The sequence below is a fragment of the Arachis ipaensis genome, chromosome B4 (genome assembly GCF_059453495.1).
Source record: "Arachis ipaensis isolate K30076 ecotype BB chromosome B4, ASM5945349v1, whole genome shotgun sequence".
NCBI classification, from domain to species: Eukaryota; Viridiplantae; Streptophyta; class Magnoliopsida; order Fabales; family Fabaceae; genus Arachis; species Arachis ipaensis.
Genome location: NC_142439.1, coordinates 125,987,292 through 126,010,738, shown reverse-complemented (window position 1 = coordinate 126,010,738; position 23,447 = coordinate 125,987,292). Strand labels below are relative to the sequence as shown.

Sequence of the window (23,447 nt, the reverse complement as noted above, 5' to 3'; positions counted from 1 at the left end):
TTTCATGTATTTTATGGCATGAATTATTCTTTGCTTATCTCTCATCTACATTGAGCATGATTATCTATTTCGTCAATTATACCCTCTTGAATCCATTAATATGTATCCCATACCTTTTCTATGTGCATTTACATGACCCTTTAATCACTATTCCTTTTATGTTGAGAGTATATGCCCCTTTATAACGTTTTATTAAATTATTTAACATTTCCTAATTTTACTATGTGCCCTTACATGACTTTTGATACCGTTACATTATTATTATTCCTTTTATGTTGAGAGTACATGCCCCTTTACAACGTTTTATTAAATTATTTAACATTCCCTAATTTTACTATGTGCCCTTACATGACCTTTGATACCGTTACATTATGGAACCCTATTTTATTATACGCAACTAAATGACCCCTTATATCATTATTGCTCCTTTATTTTAAAGATCAAGGGTACATACTTCTTATAATATCTAATCCAAGTATTTCAAATACTCACTTTCTTACTATATGCACTTAGATTATACTTTTTACATTATATCATTAATATCTTCTTAGGGCCAAGAGTACATGCCTTCTTATGTCTTGTTCAACATTTAGGTATATGTGTGATCTCTTACATGGTTATATTATTATTTATAATATTTTAATTCAATTATTTAAATTACCCTATTTCATCATGTGCATCCATGTAACCTATTATACCAGTATGTTATCATCATTCCCTTAAAGTCAAGAGTACATGCTTTCTCAAATATTTTATTTAAAAATTTAATCCTATGTGCATCTATGTGATCTCTTCTATCATTATTCCTTTAAAGTCAAGAGTACATGTTTTTCTTCAAAATATTTAATATTCTTATAATGTGCACTTATATGATTTTTCCCTTGTGTACGTTTAAAACAACCTAAATGTAAATTAAACTGAGGGAATGATCCTTCGGTAAGGGAAGGTGACCCCCAAAGACAAGATATCGAGATGATCCCTCAGTAAGGGAGGGTGATCGATCGAGATGATCCTTCGGTAAGGGAAGGTGATCGAAAAATGTTTGGGATAAGAACCTTCGGTAAGGGAAGGGGACTATCCCATCAATTTTATATAATAATATATCTTTTTATATGACTCTCTTCTTGTGTATGTCTAAATAACCTTGATTGTAAATTAAACTAAGGGAATGATCCTTCGGTAAGGGAAGGTGACCCCCAAAGACAAGATATCGATATGATCCTTCGGTAAAGGAAGGTGATCGAAAAACATTTGGGATAAGAACCTTCGGTAAGGGAAGGGGACTATCCCATCAATTTTATATAATAATATATCTTTTTATATGACTCTCTTCTTGTGTATGTCTAAATAACCTTGAGTGTAAATTAAATTGAGGGAATGATCCTTCGGTAAGGGAAGGTGACCCCCAAAGACAAGATATCGATATGATCCTTCGGTAAGGGAAGGTGATCGATCGAGATGATCTTTCGGTAAGGGAAGGTGATCGCCAAAACGTTTGGGATAAGAACCTTCGGTAAGGAAAGGGGACTCCCACTTATACCGGTTTGAGTTCAATACCCTCCATATAAGTTATAAATTAAGAAAGAAAGAAGGCACGAATGAAAGCTTGAGTTCTATGTTTTCCTTAGATTTAATTATGATTATGTTGATGTTATCCTTCTATTTTCCTATATGTTTTCCCTTTCTTTTACACACATGTTTTACAAAAAAGAAGATGCATATTACATGCCATGTTATACGCTTGTTTTTAAAATCCCGCACGTGGGCTGGAGATGGATATGGAGGTGTTACATAGCACTCCTACTGAGACGTTAGGTTCTCATTCCCTTTCTTTTCCCATACTATCTCCAGAGGAACATGGCATAGCGGATAGAGACGACGCAGTGCCCCCCGAGGGTAACTTCTGAGTATGACCCCTCGAAGCACGCGTGGGTAGTCGCGACCACTACTACCATACTCCAAACTATCTACTTAGGTCGAGAACTCGTGGAAGAAGAACCCCAGCTGCCCGTCATAACCTTCCTAGATAGGGACGCTTCAACATCTAGGAAGCGGTCATCCAAGGTGGTACACCTTGAGTCCGACCCCGAGACCGAAGAAGAGAAATCCGACAACCCTGGCCAGAAGGAAGACACTATGGAGGAGGACCCAGAGGAGAAGTTGAACCCTTGTGGAGGCCCAAAGGTGGAATACGTGCCCTACTCCCCCATTTCGGCACCCCGTCGAGTTTTGGTTCATCCCACGCAATGGAACCAGGTCTTCACTGCGCGAAAGGGTGTTGGAGGGAGACCCCTGGTACCTCGATTCGTGAATAACTAAAGACTCCTGATCAAGGATAGGATAGGATGCAAGTAGGGAAGCCTCTTCGACGAGATTAGTTTAGGTCGTAGTTAGCTTCTTTTCCTGTTTTAGTTCCCTATAAGTATTTTGAAACGTACTCATGGTTAGGATGTTTATTTCACTCTAATTCAAATTCCAACGTTTTAGCACTACTCGTTTTCCGCTCTACACGTATTTACTCCTGCCTCGCGTAACGATTTAGTCATTTCTTTGCTTAATCAAGTGTGGCACCTTATTTTAAAAACCTCCACGATAGTATAAGAACTTAGGGTGTTACATTAGTCTAATGAGTTTAGTTCATTTTAACGACCTAGCAATAGGTATTAAATAGAGTAGGATGGAATCGTTTAAATTTCACCCTAATTCTGCTTGCAAATTAAATTTTTTTTTAAAACTCAATTTTATCTTATTTACGAATTGAAAATCTCTTAACTCTAATTCTATCTGTACTCTAGAAGATATTTTTTACTAAATAAACTGATTTTTGAGGGTAAGAGAATTTGTCACCAACAAATTTTAGAGACAGCTAGTAAATTAGGTAGCGTTTGTTTTGAGGTACTGAGACAGAGACTGAGAGACTGAGATTCAGTATCGTGTTTGTTGGTTCAGAGACTGGTACTAAAATTTATGTTTCTGTCTCCAAAATTTCAGTATTTCAGTACCTCCAAAAAGTAGGGACACAGGAGACTAAAATTTTTAGAGATAGAGACTAAAACTTTAATAACATTTTATACCTAAAATACTCTTATTTTAATTAATTAATTCCAATTTTATCCTTTGTGCAAATTAAATTAGAGTTTCATTCTTATTTCAATTCCTGTCTCATATTTTGCACCAAACAGAATACTGAGATTTATTTCAATCTCTGTCTCTTAGTCTTTGTCTCTCAGTCTCAGTCTTTCCATCTCTGTCTCTCCACCAAACGCTACCTTAGAGAATGACTTTCAAGCACGGAAAAGAGAAGAAAGATGAAGCGCCTAAAAAATATTTTCTTTCTTTTTTTATGTGTAGGAAAGACTACATTATCCTTTCATAAAGCTCTTTTTTTTTTTCTTAAGCATGTCCTTTCTTTTTTTTAGTGATATTATATTGATGTTTTTAAGGAAAAGCCCATTATGAATCTTGTAAGGAGCTCATCGTGGACCATCTATAAATTTCATTCAATGAAATGTTATCTTTAGAAAAAAAAAAAAAAAAAACCTCTATCTACAATCTAAAGTTCACTACCCAATCCTACCGATTCTACTGGCAATAAATTATATTTCAATCAAACACAATATTTAATTATTCTATATTTTATAAATATACTAATAAAAAATACAAAATAAAATTTATACTAAAATTAAAAATAATAAAATTGATGTTAAAATAAAATATATATTAAAAATAAATTAAATAATATATATTAATATATAAATATATAATAACTAATTTTAATAGTTGATTTTGGTGTATATTTAATATGATAAATTAAAATCAACTAACAAAATTAATTACTAACAAAAATTATATATTAAAATATAAAATATAAATTAAAAATAAATTAAATAATACATATATTTGGTGGTAAGCTTTTTTTATCGTTTAAATATAAAGATGAGAATGTAAATTATTGCAAAATAATGAATGAGAATTACAATGTTATCTGATAATAATAGTATTAATATAAAATTAAATAAATATATATATTTTTTCTTTTGCAAATAGCATATAGCTAATTGAAGTTTGGAGTTGTTTCATTCATTATATGTTTTGGTGGTCGATGCATGTCTATGATATTGAGCATCGACGTAGTGAAAGGTAACAAGTTGTTTGTTCATCATCTATGGCATACCTGAAATCAAGATGCAAAAATGGAAGTATTATTATTAGTTTATGTATGCTTTTGCTGTGCTTGGATTCTGTGGAGTCCAACGATGGCGATGGTGAAGGTGCATACAAATGTCATGGGCTTTCTAAAAAGGTAAAAAAGATGACCAATTCATTTGGTGAGAAATTAGGATTTTATTACGAGATAAATAAGAGAACTTTGATTTATGAATTCATGCCAAATGACTCTTTAGATAAATTTATCGATGAAAAAGCATCAAAATTATATTGGAGCAAACTCTACCAAATTATAATTAGTATTACTATGAGAATTAGAATATTTACGTTGGGATGTAATATTAAGATTTTATATTTTGATATTAAATTTTAAAATATTCTTTTGAATATAGATTTCGTCCTAAAATAGTTAATTTTGGATTAGTTAAAATATACATAAAAAAAGAGAGTATTGTATTTCTACAGTATGCAAGAGGAACAGCAAGATATGTTGCACACTTGTACCAAAAGTATATAATCAAATATACCGTGGAATTTTTTTGGTTTCTCAAAAATATAATGTGTACAGTTATGGAAAGTTGATTCTTGAAGTAATCGAATAAAAAGAGAATTATAATGGTAAAAATACACCTATCAATAAAATATACTTTACAGAGTGAATTTACAAGGAACTGAAGAAAGATAATTTTTCAACAAGATGCCTGACAAACACAGAGAATAAAAATGATTTAGTAAATAAGATTATTTTGGTAAGCATGTGATATATACAAAAAAATCTATTAGACATCCATGAAAATAGTGATTGAAACGTTAGAAGGACGACTTGATTCTATCCCACTTTCTCCGAAGCCAATGTGATTTTTTTCCCAAGGATCAAAGTTGCAATCTCCAGAAATAATTTATGACAATACACATGAGGCAGATTCATCAACTTTAGTGCAAAATGAATCCATCAATCCAAATGAGTTTGCCTAAGGTAACAAAATTTATGTAATTGTTGTGTAACATATTTCTCATTATATTCTTGACACCACTCTTGTACGGTATCTCTTTTTCTCAAATGGTATGTTTTGTGGAGCTATAACAACTTGTTGACGTGAGAAAAGTGAAGCTTCTCATGAGCAGTGTGTTTTGCTTTCTTGATGCCTTGCTATATAAGTAATATGTAATAATCGTTTCTTTCGTTTTCTTTTCTTCTTCTTGTTTTTACTTCAACTACAAGAATCAAATCTCTGTCTCACTGTGCAATCTGTCACAAAGAGAACTTTAATATAGTTTGTTTTAGTTTGATTTTGATTTTACATCATTGATATATACTCAAATTTCTTCATATAATACGTAAAATGAATAATATTACAATTTTATTCTGTATTTAAATCAAGTAAACTATCCGAAACATTACTAATATTTTCTCTTTCATTGAACGCATTTAACAATTTTATTGTATCTTACAGATTATGTCTTGAAAAGTCGAAAAAAAATATTTGAGTCATTGCTATCTTATACTCTAGTTTTTCTATTCAATTTTTCTATGATGGCTACTCTGCTTGTTATGTAAAAATAATGTTTAATGATATCTTAAAAAATTACCAAAATAGGTTGAATATTTGAATTCCTATATATTCTTATTACATATACTCTATATGTAAGTCAAATTAAACTCTACAATACGTTTATAAGTCTCACTTACTATCCTTTTCTTTGAAATTTCATATCTTGCAGTATCCCTTTAATCTTGTTTAACTATCTTATTCATTTTGCCAAGTTAATTAAACACAAACACTACGATCCTCAGCTATTTGCACTTAATGATCCTCTTGATAATGATTCAGATTCCTCCTTACTTAAGCCCCAATGATGATAACCATACAAGTTGTGCTAATACTCGCTATGATTGTGGGAAGATTAAACTGAAAGGTTTTATAGAACCACTTAAAAGATTCAGAGAAAGAAAAAAATAGTAAGCTCAGCTCTATGAGAAAGAGCAGTGATAGGTTTGGAAGGAAAAGAAAAATTAAAATAGAGACAAAAACTAGTAAAGAGAGTGTAATCAAGTTTCATTTTATTTCAGAATCACATACTTGCTAAGCCAAGTTTGCTATACATATATATACATGGCTAGTGACTATTGAAGCTCAAGACTTATCAAAAAGGACGCTAGTCACTAATCAAGAAAGACAGCAATACAAAGAAAGACAACAATGCAGTTTTACACACTGCTCTTGTACACTATTACTCTCTATCCTTAATACCACTAAGACTGCTACTTCCATATTGCTAATTGATGAAGTGTTTAAACTGCATAGCTATAAGCATTTCACAAGATTATTATGTATTATCTAAGTATTAATCTTGTCTTTAATTTTACCATGTCTAAGTTATTGATCTTTTACATTTTAGGATCATCTTCAAAGTGGAACTGGCGGCTTTTTAAGACTGTTGTAGGTAAACACTAAAGTTAATTAAATTTCTCTTTATAATTATTATCATCATCTCATTGTTAACGTGTATAAAAAAATAATTTGTTACCAAAAATCTTTTTTTATAATTATAAGTGTTCTTTCAATATATATATATATATATAGGGGGATAATGTTGTGTACAAAGGGAAGTTATCTGATGGTCATCTTGTTGCAGTGAAAGTGATAAATGAATGAAAAAGGGAGTGAAAAAGAATTCATAAATGAAATTGCTAGTATTAATAGAATATTTCATGTGAACATTATCTTTTTTTTAGAATTTTGTAACGAGAGAAACATAAGAGCACTCATTCATAAGTTCATATTTTAATAGTTCATTGGATAAGTTCATTTATGAAAATGGATCTCCAACTCCTACTTGCAATTTGGATTGGAACCAAATTGCAATTGGCATAGCTCGTTGATTAGAATATTTGCATTGAAGATGTGGTACAAGAATTTTATATCTTGATATTAAATTTTAAAATATTCTTTTGGATGAAGATTTTTGTCCTACAATTTTTTATTTTGGATTAGTCAAGATATGTCAAAAGAAAGAGAGTATTGTGTCCATATTGGGAAGAAGAGGAACAATTGGATATATTGCACCTGAAGTATTTAGTCGCATTAATGGTAGTGTTTTGCACAAATCTAATGTATATAGTTATGGCATGTTAATTCTTGAAATGGTTGGAGGAAGAAAGAACTACGAGAATAGACGGTCAAATTCCAGCGAAATGTACTTCTCAGATTGGATTTACAAAGATCTTGAATAAGGTAACATACTATCTCATATTCACTCACTTGTGACAGATGAAGAAAATGATCTGATAAAAAAAAATATTTTTAATGAGTTTATGATACATTCAATTTCAAACAAATTCATCACATAGACCATCAATTAATAAAGCAGTAGAAATGATAAAAAGATCACTGCACTCAATACCATTTCTTCCTAAGCCTTTCTTGTATTCTACTTCAAGTCTACGCTTACAAATTTCACGTATATCTTCCAGCAACATGGATGATGAGTCCAATTCAATGACCACGGTAAAAGATGGCTCCCTAGAATCAAATGAAGCAAAAGAGAGAAAGGTTGTGATAATTGGTGATGATTTTGATCCTTGATGTTTGATTGAGATGAGAGATAATTGATGATATTAAATTTGTTGGCTACAATTATCCAAGTGTGAGGATCTATAAATAGAACAGTTATGTAAAGGATACTTATCCTATTTAAACATATTTATTTAAGACTTTTTTAAGAGAATAATTTGTTCTTTTTATTTTATGAAGCACTAAATTATCTAGCATATCTATTATTTTAAAGCCCAATATATCACTCAAGTTTATGTTAGTGCATGCATTATGAGAACGACTATGTTATATGTACACTAAAATCAGTTATTAAAGTCGGCCATCAATATAAAATATATATTAGAATACAAATACTCATTGAAAATAAATTAAATCACACATGTATAATATGAATAATATTGTTGTTATGAATAATATTGTTGTTATGAAATCTGTAGAAATACATGATCTTCACGTGCAGGCTTGCATGCGTGGTAGAAGATAGCGGGCACAAAGAGGAAGGTATTCGAAAGTGGGCACAAAGAGAAGAAGCTTTGGAGGGAGGTAGTCCTTGGCTGGACAAGAGGTGAGTTAAAATAAGAGTTTGTTAAACTAAAGCTTTGGTTGAAGAAAAATAAGGTGATGATGATTTATTTTAACCCACCTCTTGAGTAGCAGAGGACTACCTCCCTCCAAAGCTGCTCGTCTTTTTGCCCACTTTCTAATACCTTCCTCTTTGTGCCTGATACCTTCTACCTCCCTCCAAACTCTCTTCTTTGTGCGCAGTTACATACCTTCTTCTTCAATAGCCATGAGTTCACCGACAGAATCAGGCTCCACACCGGCGGAGCCAATCTCAATGTGGAAGCTTGTTTTGGTGGCCTCCATTGTTGTCAGGATCCTCCTTGTCAACGCTGTCCAGATAGCATAGCTAATACCAATCTTTGTGGAGTTCAGAATACCGGATAAATGGATCTCTTTGGTGTGGCTCATCGGCGCCGTTTCTAGCTCTGAGTTCCATCCCTTACTTAGTTCAGAACACCTGTAAACTCGGGTGGCAGCACCGTCCTTTTATGTTTGCGGGTGCCGTTGGCCCCACCATAGCTTTTTTGACAATTAGATTCGCCAAAGACATTGGGCACGCCTTTGGAGACAACCTCTCCGAGTATACTCAGCATCGCGCCTTAATCATTTTTGGGATCGGATTATAGATGTTGGAGATTTCGATCAACATGATCGATGCCCGCTGCAGAGACTTCCTAGATGATCTTGCTAGCAGAGACCAACCAAAGATCAGACTGGCATACCAATTCTTCTCATTCTTCATGGCAGTCAGAAATAAACTGGGTTACTTGGCTACCTTATTTAGCATATTCGATGTTTTGTTGGCATTCACCGTGACAAAAGCATGTGATAGGTTCTGCGCAAATATGAAAAGCATATCAATTCTCTCAATCCTTCTTCTACAGTTATTGACGGCTGTGGTTGTGTTCTGCGTCCAGAAAAAGCTAGCATTACCTGAGAAGGAGTCAAGTGGGAGAGAAGAGGATGATGACAGATGCGCACAAGTTAAATGCTTTCGAGAAATGTTTCGGACCATGAAGAGGCGGAATAAAACCCAACATGTTATTCAGCCTCTTCATGGTCCGAAACATTTCTCGGAAGCATTTGACTCCTCTTCCCTCTTCCCTCACACTTGACTCCTCCTTAGGTAATGCTATCTTGTTCTGGACGCAGAACAGAGCCACAGCCGTCAATAACGATAGAAGAAGGATTGAAAAAATATATATGCTTTTCGCATTTGTGCAGAACCTATCACATGCTTTTGTCATGGTGAATGCCAACATAACATCGAATATACTAAATACTGTGGCCAAGTAACCCAGTTCATTTCCGACTGCCATGATGAATGAGAAGATGTAACAACCCAACCTTCAATACGTCATGATCGTACCAAAAGTAAGGTGTTACTAACCTATTTTCCTTACTAACTATTTAATATTGAGCTTTTAGTTCGAACTCGCACTTCAATCTTTAATAAAATGCTATAAAGTTGTTTATAACTCATTAAAAATCATATATCAGGCATCACCAATTAACAATAATTATATAATTACTAATAATAATAAATCTTATACAAGTAAAGCAAAATAAAACTCAGATACAATACCTATCCCTCTGTATAAAATAAAAATCTTAAGCAACAAGCGAGGGAACTCTATGAAGTAACACAACGCATAGATAAAGTCAATAATCGCCCGCAGCTTCAAACTGAGTCTTCGAACCTATCACTGAAAGGGTGGAAGATATTGGGGTGAGAACAAACCACACGTCCTCAGTAGGGAAGGGAATACCATCAAAGCAAAGAAATACTTGCAAATAGAATTAATTTCTTCATAAAACAGTTTATCCGTGAAATAACCTTTTTGAAAAGTTTGGTACAAAGCTTACTTTGAAAGGTGTTTAAAGAAATCCCTTCAATTTACAAATCAGTAAGATGAATAGTTTAAAGAAGCAAAAAGGATAAAATACGTGCCTAGTGACTTCCTATCCAACTTACCTCGCTCGCTCCTATCCAAATAATACATACATTAGGATACTCAGGGAACACCTAGTCCACCTACTTCAACTTTCATTACCACAAACAAAAAAAAAAACATCTTCATCACATCTCCTCTAAAAAAGGTCTCTCAGATAAACATACACATACAGGACAAACAAGAAAATCACAGATAAGATTCAAGTACAGCAAGTAAAGCAAGTAGCAGATAAACATGGCTAAGCAATTAGGCAAATCAAAACAACTGCACATTCAATCAAAACATACAAATGCATATGGTGCATGCTGTCCTATGGCTGATGAGGCTCATCTGTCGGTTATCCAGCCAACCCGACAAGTCTGAATTGTCCTTAGACTGTCCCCCGACGTGCATCCCCAAGAGTCTATGCATAGCTTTTTCTCAAATAATCAATATTGCTCAATAGGGGTAACATTTCCGGGAATTTATATAGTGCCCGGTCACACTTACGTCGTAGGGTCAACAAAGTATCGAGTCTCAACCTGGTACACATGGTGGCAAGCCACGGTACTTTACCCAGGGAAACTCGTATCTCAGATAATTCAAATAAATAAGTCATATGAATATTTCAATCATAATTCTTCAATATCCACATCATTCTCAACCATGTTTCATTCATCACAAATCTTGTCATCAATATCATGACCAACATTATCAATCACAGTCATCACTCCACACTACTATAATTATCCAGCACTATAATTATCCAAGATCATCACCAGACCTCAAACAACTCAATTGTCATTAAATTACACCTCAATTTCAAAGACAACCTTTAAATAACTCACTAAACTCGCCTCCAAATTAACACCACATGTTTTTCTTCATATCTCTTAAAATAACTTTCTTCCTCTTTTTCATTAAAAACCTTAGACTTCCTTTCCTTTCCTATTCCCAAACCCTTGAATTTATACTCAATTTACTATTTTAAAGTATTTTTCTAGTTAATCAAATCTCTTTTCATCATTAGAAATCACATGAGTTTTAAAACTACAAGTTAATCAAATCATAAAAATCCAAGTCTCTTCAATAATCTTTAAAAACATTCAAACATACTTCTCTCATTAAAGATGCTTAAATCAAAATCATTTTTGAAATCACATCCAAAATTACTTCGAAATTCTTAGAAAAATTTCGACAGCACCTCCCCTAAAAATTGGAGTTTGTCACCCATTACGGGTCCCCTCTTTTCAACTTCGGCCCAATCAAAACCAACATTTCAAATCAACATTTCCAAATCCATTTTGCATAATCAATAAAAACCACTTTCAAACAAAGGTTCAACATCAACATATTCAATAATTTTTTTGCCATAAACTCAAAAATTTGATAAATTAATAATCAATTCAGCCACAATTTCAATCACAGCAGAAAATCATTTCAAGTACAGAAATTAATTCACTTGCATTAATCTACTAGACTCATCAGGTATTCAATCCCAAAATATTTTAACTTTTGAATAATCCCCTACCTCAATTTAGTTAAACCCGCGTAGATTAAATGTGACAACTCCCTTCCCTTTTTATTTCATGGCAGCAGCGGCAACAATTCCACGATGATAATGGTAGTTACAGCAGAATAGAGAATCCAAATAGAATAGGTATTGAAAGTGAACACAGCCCTGAGAATTTCAAAACAGGGCATATACTAGAATTAAATCAAAACAAGCGTGGCAATGACAATAAAATGTGCAAATGGAACATAATCAAGGAGAAGAACAAACCAGAATTGAAGTAGCAATATCAAACTCATCAACAGCAGCTCTAACAGTTTCTTGTTGGCCTCAACACCACCATAATGGTCCTAACAACCAACAGGGAAAACAGAGTGGCAGTACTAAACAGAGACATAGGTTCCCTTAGCTAGAACAGGAGAAAGACAGGAAAAGGATGGAATCAAGGCAGGGATTAAAGCTTACAGTCTCAACAATGGAGGAATTGGAACCGAATCAGCCACTTCCATGACAGCTCTGGGAACATAGCAACGATTTTGACCCCAATTGACTGCAATGGCTAGGGCTCCAATTGGCAGCAGGACTGGGCGGCGGCTGGCAGGAGTGGTACGATGGAGCTCCCACGAAGCCCCCTGTTCTCTCTCCATGTGTTTCTTCTCAGCTCAGACCGGCGGCGGATACGGCTCCACTAGTGACAGCAAGGGCTCCCGCCGAGGATGACGATGGCGAGCCTTGAGGCGACGGCGGCAACCTCGTGCAGCACAACGATGGAACGCAACTTTGACATCCCTCACGAGCGCGCTTTCTCTTTCTCCACCGCGGATTTTCTCTCCCTCTGTCGCCTCTCTCCTCATCTGTGACGGCATAGCCGCAGTGACGCGACGGCAGTGGGCTCGGCGGCAACAACGGCGCGCGACGGTGGCGGCGGACCCAATAGCGCCGGCCAGCTCCTTCCTTTCTTCCCTCTCATTCTCCTCCGTTCCCCCCTGCTTTCTCGAATCTCCCTCTCTTCTCTGTCCCTTTTCTTTCTTCCTGCTTTTCTTTCTTTCTTTTTTTAGTGAATGGGTGAATAACTGGAGGTTATAGAGGTTAGATGGCGGTGCTGATAGTATTAGGGAGGTTAGGGTTTAATTTGGGGATAATGGGTTGATTAGGGTTTAGTAATTTTAATCAAATTAGGGTATATTTTATTAATTCGAAATCTAATTTAATCCCTTAAAATTACTTTAAAAATATTACTTAATTATCAATTTGTTAATTAAATTTTAATCAAGTATCTTAATTTAAAATTAGAGATGATATAATTTATTTTCCTTGCTTATGAAATTAAAATATTAAATTCTAAAATCTCAATTATTTAACCTAAATCATATAAAATTCATATTCTTTTACAACTGCTAAATTTTATAATTTAAGTATAGAAAATTATTCAATAATAATGAAATTAAGTAAAATTTATATTTTAATTATCAAAACCTGATTTAATTATTTTCAATGAAATAAATTCTGAAAATAAAATCTCTAATAAATAAATAATTTTGAAATTGGCTAATAATAAAATTTTTCCAAAATTTCTGGGTCTTACACCTTACCCTACTTATAAAAATTTTCGTCCTCGAAAATTAGCATATTACAGAAAACATTATATGTTTTTAACATTTTATGAAAAAGCAAAGAACCTTAGCATTCATATTTATATAGTTTTAAATACTTTGATTATCATATAGTATAAAGATATAAGGGTAGGAGTGTGTCTGCAAGGCAGAAATTAATAAGCAAGTTTGATGCAAATGATGACATGGTTCAAATATGTAATGGTAGAGCAAGGCGGCGAAAGGTTATAAAATAGGCTGGGCTTAAAACAACATGCTTAACATTCACACACTGATCTCGCACCAATTTCAGATATTCAACTATTCAAACTTCAATATAACTTATCTCTACCATTCTCAACTGTACTTCATTAAACAACTCATCCGAGGGTTTTCAACTTCGTCAAACATTTTGCAAATCTAACTACTCACAAACGTAACTTCAACAAAACTCTTTCGTATAAAACAAAGCTCCACAGCATTCTATGGCATCGCACATTTACCAATTTTACCTTTCGCATTCACTAACTGTGTGCTAAGAACTAATGTATCGCTTGCTATACCTAAAGGTCGCACTGACATTAAAACAAATCTCGAGTTTACTTAGAAGGACACAAGACCTCAGAAAAAGAAGGACAAGTGACAAAAACAACCCTTGCAAATATTTGAAGAACTACTAAGATCACAAGTAAATAAGGATATACAAGCAATGAGATTACTGGAAAGAAATAGATTCAAACTGAATCGAGGAAGTATGAGATTTTATAAAAGAAGAATGGTTAAGGACAATAGTGATGCATTGCAACGGAAGAACTTCAGACAACCCCAAGGGTTTCATAGCTCATGATAGAATATAAGATCAATAATTGTTTTGCAAGAGTTTTAATATAGTTAGAAGTGTAAACAGATCAAGATATGCGTATGGTACAAATTATGAAGCAAAAAAATATAAATTACATCTCAAAAAAAGAAAAAGGGCAAACAACACGCAAATTACACGGCACGATTGGAACATAAGCCAATATGGCCGGATTAAAAGGAACACTTAACATTTTCAAAGATTCAAGGATCGGTGTTGTACGAAGTTAATTTTAATGTCATGTCAAAGAGTATAGGATTTATATAAGGAAGTGTAATGACCAGGATAGGTACTCATACAGTTTCAAATAGTATTTTATAAAAATAAGAGGCGGATGTATGAAGAGTTCAAGGAACTTCAATAGAGACGATGAGAAGAAAATGGTACATTCGTTAGAATTGAATTCAAACTGAATTTAAAGTATAAGACTCATAAGAAGAGAATGACCAAAGTCAAGGACGTCGTTTACAAAATTTAAGAGAATGTTTAGGAACACAATTAAATGGAATGTCCGTAAAGAATATTTGAACTTAAGAGGAAAATTATGTTACTTTGTAAAAAGAGAAGATATGAAATAAATATTTAAAGAAATTAACAAAAGTATAGATGTTTGCTTTGCTTCAAAACATACCTGGGTTGAAATATATTACGTGAGGTTCGTAAAATGAAGGTTATGTAAAATAGAAACAAAATCTTCCTTCAAGAATCTCAAAGTATGCTTAAACATATAATCAAACAAAAATACGCATAAAATTGCAATAGGATTAGAAGGAAAATCAAGTTCTTTTAATTCAAAATTATTCTTAAAGTAAAGATAGAATATGTGAAGTTTGAAAGATGAAATTTAATTAAGCTAAAAACCAAAAGTAATTTCTCAAAAATTCATAAATATTTAGTCAATTAGAGATATGTAGTGAAATTGCAATAAAGTTGAAAAGAATCCAAATTTGTTTCAAAAAGGGGATTTGAGGCAAGGTCTCAAAATACATATGCTTTCAAGAACTCATATGAATAAAAGCATGCTAAATTCAAAACATCTTTATCAGATTTAAAAGAAGGCTATGGACACAATCAGGCAAGAAAAGATTGACTTGAAATTTCTTTAAAAAGACCTAAAACCAAAATTCCAAGGGTATTCTTGAAATCGCAACCTCATAAGGATATTCAAGGACATTGAGATGCGCTAAAAAGGAGAATCAAATCGTATTTCGAATAAAAAATTTAAATCAAAAGAATTTGATAGGACCAACAAAATGAAAAACAATACAATATTTTGAAATGAGTTCAAGCTAAATCAAAAAAGCATGAGATTTGCAGAAAAGAATATCTTAAACACAAAAAAAGGTTCACAGAACTCAAGAGTACGATTAAAAATATTTTTAAATGCATTATTCATAAAAGAATGGAAAATTTGCGAAAAATTTATTTCGCGGTCTAAAAGAAAAGATAAGCAGCAAACATCCTTCAAAAGAATAACAAGAACTTAAACGTGGCTTTATTCCAATATAAATTTAATTTGAAATAAACTATGCAAATTTTGAAAAGAAAAGATTTAATTTGGGTAAGGGCAAAATTATATTTTCTCAAACACTCCGAAAGGTATTTAAATACCGACTAAACAAAAGCATGCATAAAACTGCACTCTAGCTAGAAGGAAACCTGAGATAAAATTGTACTCATAAAAAGGAATAGAGGATGTATTACAAATAAACAAATTTAAACCGTACACAAAAATTTTCAAAGTTTAAGGTAAAGAAATGTAGGCAAAGTCAAAAACGATTTTATTAAAATTTCAATAGATGGTTATGTCGCACCAAACCAAGTTTAACTTACAGTAAAGGGATACACCGTTGAAGTAAAAGAATGCAAAATCAATAACAACTTGCACAACAATAAACCAAAAGTTCTTTAAAAAAAAAATTTAAAACAAGAGTGAATAGGACACTTAATATCACAATCCTATAAAGATTTTCAAGAGGATTGAAATATGCAAAAAGGAAATCAGTTCACAGAATATGACAATTCAAACAAATTTGTAGCTAATTCAAAAAGAATGCAATACTCTCAAGGAAAACAACTTAATCGATAGCAAAATCGCAAAGATCTCAATGATCACTCTGTTATTTCAAAGTACACGAGTTAAGAAAAAGAGTTTAAACAACATAAAGCAAAAAGCATATAAACGAAGGGATAGGGTTGGAAAATAGTCAAACTATTTTTCAAGAAAGAAATCTCAAATAAGGACTTCAGGGCACATCAAGGAGGAACAAGTCGCATGTCCTCAGCAGAATTTCGAGACATATAACAAAGTAACCTCAGGAATTAACCCCTAACTTTCCCAAATCGTGTTATAAGCGTTACCTATTACTTCTATTTCATCTATGATAACCCGTTAACTTTCGCGTACACATAAATTAACAATATTAAGTTGGCCAGACTTAATATCAACAGATATGCAACGGTAAGCTAGCAGTGTTAATCAATAGACAGTCATGTACATAAAGCTCTAATTCTCGTCATTCAGACAAGACCTATAACATGACAGACACTCAGAGTATACAATAAAGTATAGTCAGTCCATTCTCAAGACTCTAATCAGGATGAACTGCTCTGATACCATAATGTAACAACCCAACCTTCAATACGTCATGATTGTACCAAAAGTAAGGTCTTACTAACCTATTTTCCTTACTAACTATTTAATATTGAGCCTTTAGTTCGAACTCGCACTTCAATCTTTAATAAAATGCTATAAAGTTGTTTATAACTCATTAAAAATCATATATCAGGCATCACCAATTAACAATAATTACATAATTACTAATAATAATAAATCTTATACAAGTAAATCAAAATAAAACTCAGATACAATACCTATTCCTCTGTATAAAATAAAAATCTTAAGCAACAAGCGAGGGAACTCTATGAAGGTAACACAACGCATAGATAAAGTCAATAATCGCCCGCAGCTTCAAACTGAGTCTTCGAACCTATCACTGAAAGGGTGGAAGATATTGGGGTGAGAACAAACCACACGTCCTCAGTAGGGAAGGGAATACTATCAAAGCAAAAAAATACTTGCAAATAGAATTAATTTCTTCATAAAACAGTTTATCCTTGAAATAACCTTTTTGAAAAGTTTGGTACAAAGCTTACTTTGAAAGGTGTTTAAAGAAATCCCTTCAATTTACAAATCAGTAAGATGAATAGTTTAAAGAAGCAAAAAGGATCAAATACGTGCCTAGTGACTTCCTATCCAACTTACCTCGCTTGCTCCTATCCAAATAATACATACATTAGGATACTCAGGGAACACCTAGTCCACCTACTTCAACTTTCATTACCACAAACAAAAAAAACATCTTCATCACATCTCCTCTAAAAAAGGTCTCTCAGATAAACATACACATACAGGACAAACAAGGAAATCACAGATAAGATTCAAGTACAGCAAGTAAAGCAAGTAGCAGATAAACATGGCTAAGCAATTAGGCAAACCAAAACAACTGCACATTCAATCAAAACATACAAATGCATATGATGCATGCCTGTCCTATGGCTGATGAGGCTCATCTGTCGGTTATCCAGCCAACCCGACAAGTCTGAATTGTCCTTAGACTGTCCCCCGATGTGCATCCCCAAGAATCTATGCATAGCTTTTTCTCAAATAATCAATATTGCTCAATGGGGGTAACATTTTCGGGAATTTATATAGTGCCCGGTCACACTTACATCGTAGGGTCAACAGAGTATCGAGTCTCAACCTGGTACACATGGTGGCAAGCCACGGTACTTTACCTAGGGAAACTCGTATCTCAGATAATTCAAATAAATAAGTCATATGAATATTTCAATCATAATTCTTCAATATCCACATCATTCTCAACCATGTTTCATTCATCACAAATCTTGTCATCAATATCATGACCAACATCATCAATCACAGTCATCACTCCACACTACTATAATTATCCAGCACTATAATTATCCAAGATCATCACCAGACCTCAAACAACTCAATTGTCATTAAATTACACCTCAATTTCAAAGACAACCTTTAAACAACTCACTAAAATCGCCTCCAAATTAACACCACATGTTTTTCTTCATATCTCTTAAAATAACTTTCTTCCTCTTTTTCATTAAAAACCTTAGACTTCCTTTCCTTTCCTATTCTCAAACCCTTGAATTTATACTCAATTTACTATTTTAAAGTATTTTGCTAGTTAATCAAATCTCTTTTCATCATTAGAAATCACATGAGTTTTAAAACTACAAGTTAATCAAATCATAAAAATCCAAGTCTCTTCAATAATCTTTAAAAACATTCAAACATACTTCTCTCATTAAAGATGCTTAAATCAAAATCATTTTTGAAATCACACCCAAAATTACTTCGAAATTCTTAGAAAAATTTCGACAGCACCTCCCCTAAAAATTGGAGTTTGCCACCCATTTCGGGTCCCCTCTTTTCAACTTCGGCCCAATCAAAACTAACATTTCAAATCAACATTTCCAAATCCATTTTGCATAATCAATAAAAACCACTTTTAAACAAAGGTTCAACATCAACATATTCAATAATTTTTTTGCCATAAACTCAAAAATTTGATAAATTAATAATCAACTCAGCCACAATTTCAATCACAGCAGAAAATCATTTCAAGTACAGAAATTAATTCACTTGCATTAATCTACTAGACTCATCAGGTATTCAATCCCAAAATATTTTAACTTTTGAATAATCCCCTACCTCAATTTAGTTAAACCCGCGTAGATTAAATGTGACAACTCCCTTCCCTTTTTGTTTCATGGCAGCAGCGGCAACAATTCCACGACGATAATGGTAGTAACAGCAGAATAGAGAATCCAAATAGAATAGGTATTGAAAGTGAACACAGCCCTGAGAATTTCAAAACAGGGCATATACTAGAATTAAATCAAAACAAGTGTGGCAATGACAATAACATGTGCAAATGGAACATAATCAAGGAGAAGAACAAACCAGAATTGAAGTAGCAATATCAAACTCATCAACAGCAGCTCTAACAGTTTCCTGTTGGCCTCAACACCACCATAATGGTCCTAGCAACCAACAGAGAAAACAGAATGGCAGTACTAAACAGAGACTTAGGTTCCCTTAGCTAGAACAGGAGAAAGACAGGAACAGGATGGAATCAAGGCAGGGATTAAAGCTTACAGTCTCAACAATGGAGGAATTGGAACCGAATCAGCCACTTCCATGACAGCTCTGGGAACATAGCAACGATTTTGACCCCAATTGACGGTAGTGGCTAGGGCTCCAATCGGCAGTAGAACTTGGCGGCGGCTGGCAGGAGTGGTACGATGGAGCTCCCACGATGCCCCCTATTCTCTCTCCATGCATTTCTTCTCAGCTCAGACCGGCGGCGGATACGGCTCCACTAGTGATAGCAAGGGCTCCCGCCGAGGATGACGATGGCGAGCCTTGAGGCGACGGCGGCAACCTCGTGCAACACAGCGGCGGAACGCAACTTTGACATCCCTCACGAGCGCGCTTTCTCTTTCTCCACCGCGGATTTTCTCTCCCTCTGTCGCCTCTCTCCTCATCTGTGACGGCATAGCCGCAGTGACGCGACGACACTGGGCTCGGCGGCAACAACGGCGCGCAACGGTAGCGGCGGACCCAACAGCGCCGGCAAGCTCCTTCCTTTCTTTCCTCTTCTTCTCCTCCGTTCCCCCCTGCTTTCTCGAATCTCCCTCTCTTCTCTGTCCCCTTTCTTTCTTCCTACTTTTCTTTCTTTCTTTTTTTCAGTGAATGGGTGAATAACTGGAGGTTTTAGGGGGTGGATGGCGGTGCTGATAGTATTAGGGAGGTTAGGGTTTAATTTGGGGATAATGGATTGATTAGGGTTTAGTAATTTTAATCAAATTAGGGTATATTTTATTAATTCGAAATCTAATTTAATCCCTTAAAATTACTTTAAAAATATTACTTAATTATCAATTTGTTAATTAGATTTTAATCAAGTATCTTAATTTAAAATTAGAGATGATATAATTTATTTTCCTTGCTTATGAAATTAAAATATTAAATTCTAAAATCTCAATTATTTAAACTAAATCATATAAAATTCATATTCTTTTACAACTGCTAAATTTTATAATTTAAGTATAGAAAATTATTCAATAATAATGAAATTAAGTAAAATTTATATTTTAATTATCAAAACCTGATTTAATTATTTTCAATGAAATAAATTCTGAAAATAAAATCTCTAATAAATAAATAATTTTGAAATTGGCTCATAATAAAATTTTTCCAAAATTTCTGGGTCTTACAGAAGAACTGGTTTGCCAGTCTATTCTTTGGTTGGTCTCTGCTGGCAAGATCATCAAGGAAGTCTCTGCAGCGGGCATCGATCATGTTGATCGAAATCTCCAACATCCACAATCCGATCCCAAAAATGATTAAGGCGCGATACTGAGTATACTCGGAGAGGTTGTCTCCAAAGGCGTACCCAATGTCTTTGGCGAATCCAATTGTCAAAAAAGCTATGGTGGCGCCAACGGCACCTGCAAACATAAAAGAATGGTGCCGCCACCTGAGTTTACAGGTGTTGCTGTAATAACTAAAGGATGGAAAATAGAGCTAGAAACGGCGCCTACGAGCCACACCAAAGAGGTCCATTTATCCGGTATTTCGAACTCCACATAGATTGTTATTAGCCATGCTATCTGGACAACGTTGACAAGGTGGATCCCGACAGCGATGGAGGCCACCAAAACCAGCTTCCACATTGAGATTGGCTACGCCGGTGTGGAGCTAGATTCTGTCGGTGAACTCGGTGAACTCTTAGCTAACAAAGAAGAAGGTATGTAACTGGGCACAAAGAAGAGAGTTTGGAAGGAGGTAGAAGGTATCGAACACAAAGAGGAAGGTATTCGAATGTGGACACAAAGAGGAGAAGCTTTGGAGGAAGGTAGTCCTTGGCTGGACAAGAGGTGGGTTAAAATAAGAGTTTGTTAAACTAAAGCTTTGGTTGAATAAAAAGAAGTGAGGATGATTTATTTTAACCCACCTCTTGACCAGCAGAGGACTACCTCCCTCCAAAGCTGCTCCATTTTGTGCCCACTTTCTAATACCTTCCTCTTTGTGCCTGATACCTTCTACTTCCCTCCAAACTCTCTTCTTTGTGCGCAGTTACATTCCTTCTTCTTCGATAGCCATGAGTTCACCGACAGAAACAGGCTCCACACCGGCGGAGCCAATCTCAGTGTGGAAGCTTATTTTGGTGGCCTCCATCGCTGTCGGGATTCACCTTGTCAACGATGTCCAGATAGCATAGTTTATACCAATCTATGTGGAGTTTGGAATACCGGATAAATGGACCTCTTTGGTGTGGCTCGTCGGCGTCGTTTCTAGCTCTGTTTTCCATCCCTTACTTAGTTATTACAGTAACACCTGTAAACTCGGGTGGCGGTACCGTCCTTTTATGTTTGCGGGTGTCGTTGACGCCACCATAGCCTTTTTGACAATTGGATTCGCCAAAGACATTGGGTACGCCTTTGGAGACAACCTCTCCGAGTATTCTCAGCATCGCGCCTTAATCATTTTTGGGATCGGATTATGGATGTTGGAGATTTCGATCAACATGATCGATGCCCGAGTATACCATTTTCTCTCATTCTTCATGGCAGTCAGAAACGAACTGGGTTACTTGGGCGCCTTATTTAGTAGATTCGATGTTTTGTTGACATTTACTGTGACAAAAGTATGTGATAGGTTCTGCGCAAATATGAAAAGCATATCAATTTTCTCAATCCTTCTACCGTTATTGATGACTGTGGCTGTGTTCTGCGTCCAGAAAAAGCCAGCATTACCTGAGGAGGAGTCAAGTGAGAGAGAAGAGGATGATGACAGATGCGCACTAGTTAAATGCTTTCGAGAAATGTTTCGGACCATGAAGAGGCGGAATAAAACCTAACATGTTATTCAACCTCTTCATGGTCCGAAACATTTCTCAGAAGCATTTAACTAGTGCGCATCTGTCATCTTCCTCTTCCCTCACACTTGACTCCTCCTCAGCTAATGCTATCTTGTTCTGGACGCAGAACAGAGCCACAGCCGTCAATAACGGTAGAAGAAGGATTGAGAAAATTGATATGCTTTTCGCATTTGCGCAGAACCTATCACATGCTTTTGTCATTGTGAATACCAACATAACATCGAATCTACTAAATAATACGGCCAAGTAACCCAGTTCATTTCTAACTTCCATGATGAATGAGAAGAACTGGTTTGGCTGTCTGTTCTTTGGTTGGTCTCTGCTGGCAAGATCATCAAGGAAGTCTCTACAGCGGGCATCGATCATGTTGATCAAAATCTCCAACATCCACAATCCGATCCCAAAAATGATTAAGGCACTATACTGAGTATAATCGCAGAGGTTGTCTCTAAAGGCATACCCAATGTCTTTGGCGAATCCAATTGTCCAAAAAGATATGGTGGCGCCAACGGCACCCGCAAACATAAAAGGATGGTGCCGCCACCCGAGTTTACAGGTGTTGCTGTAATAACTAAGTAAGGGATGGAAAACAGAGCTAGAAACGGCGCCGACGAGCCACACCAAAGAGGTCAATTTATCCGGTATTCCGAACTCCACATAGATTGGTATTCGCCATGCTATCTGGACAGCGTTGACAAGGTGGATCCCGACAGCGATGGAGGCCACCAAAACCAGCTTCCACATTGAGATTGGCTATGCCGATGTGCAGCTTGATTATGTCGGTGAACTCGGTGAACTCTTAGCTAACAAAGAAGAAGGTATGTAACTGGGCACAAAGAAGAGAGTTTGGAGGGAGATAGAAGGTATCGGGCACAAAGAGGAAGGTATTCGAAAGTGGGCACAAAGAGGAGAAGCTTTGGAGGGAGGTAGTCCTTGGCTGGACAATAGTTGGGATAAAATAAGAGTTTGTTAAACTAAAGCTTTGGTTGAAGAAAAAGAAGGTGATGATGATTTATTTTAACCTACCTCTTGACCAGCAGAGGACTACCTTCCACCAAAGCTACTCCTCTTTGTCCCCACTTTCTAATACCTTCCTCTTTGTGCCTGATACCTTCTACCTCCCTCCAAACTCTCTTCTTTGTGCGCAGTTACATACCTTCTTCTTCGATAGCCATGAGTTCACCGACAAAATCAGGCTCCACACCGGCGGAGCCAATCTCAGTGTGGAAGCTTGTTTTGGTGGCCTCCATCGCTATCGGGATCCACCTTGTCA

The 23,447-nt window shown here is 35.1% G+C and overlaps 2 protein-coding genes and 2 pseudogenes across 2 annotated transcripts; 3 read left to right on the top strand and 1 right to left on the bottom strand.

Annotated features, from left to right (window-relative positions):
* Positions 1–2,136: 2,136 nt before the first annotated feature.
* Positions 2,137–7,754, top strand: LOC107636984 (putative receptor-like protein kinase At5g39020 pseudogene; annotated as a pseudogene).
* A 1,160-nt stretch (positions 7,755–8,914) lies between these two features.
* LOC148569115 (sucrose transport protein SUC1-like) lies at positions 8,915–9,403 on the top strand. Its single transcript, XM_088484898.1, has one exon. It carries the CDS (start codon positions 8,915–8,917, stop codon positions 9,401–9,403), a length of 489 nt encoding a protein of 162 aa, XP_088341024.1.
* An 11,534-nt stretch (positions 9,404–20,937) lies between these two features.
* On the top strand, positions 20,938–22,153 carry LOC107636983 (sucrose transport protein SUC9-like). Its single transcript, XM_016340447.1, has 3 exons — positions 20,938–21,040; positions 21,393–21,513; positions 21,625–22,153. Exons 1-3 carry the CDS (start codon positions 20,938–20,940, stop codon positions 22,151–22,153), a joined length of 753 nt encoding a protein of 250 aa, XP_016195933.1.
* A 36-nt stretch (positions 22,154–22,189) lies between these two features.
* Positions 22,190–22,918, bottom strand: LOC107636982 (putative sucrose transport protein SUC6 pseudogene; annotated as a pseudogene).
* Between the last annotated feature and the right edge of the window lie 529 nt (positions 22,919–23,447).

Bases quoted from the DNA above. Each gene is read 5' to 3' on its own strand.
- LOC148569115 (XM_088484898.1), top strand. From the start codon at position 8,915: ATGTTGGAGATTTCGATCAACATGATCGATGCCCGCTGCAGAGACTTC.
- LOC107636983 (XM_016340447.1), top strand. From the start codon at position 20,938: ATGGAGGCCACCAAAACCAGCTTCCACATTGAGATTGGCTACGCCGGT. The intron at 21,041-21,392 runs GTATGTAACTGG...CTTCTTCGATAG, and splicing joins CTTAGCTAACAAAGAAGAAG to CCATGAGTTCACCGACAGAA. The intron at 21,514-21,624 runs GTTTATACCAAT...TAGTTATTACAG, and splicing joins AACGATGTCCAGATAGCATA to TAACACCTGTAAACTCGGGT.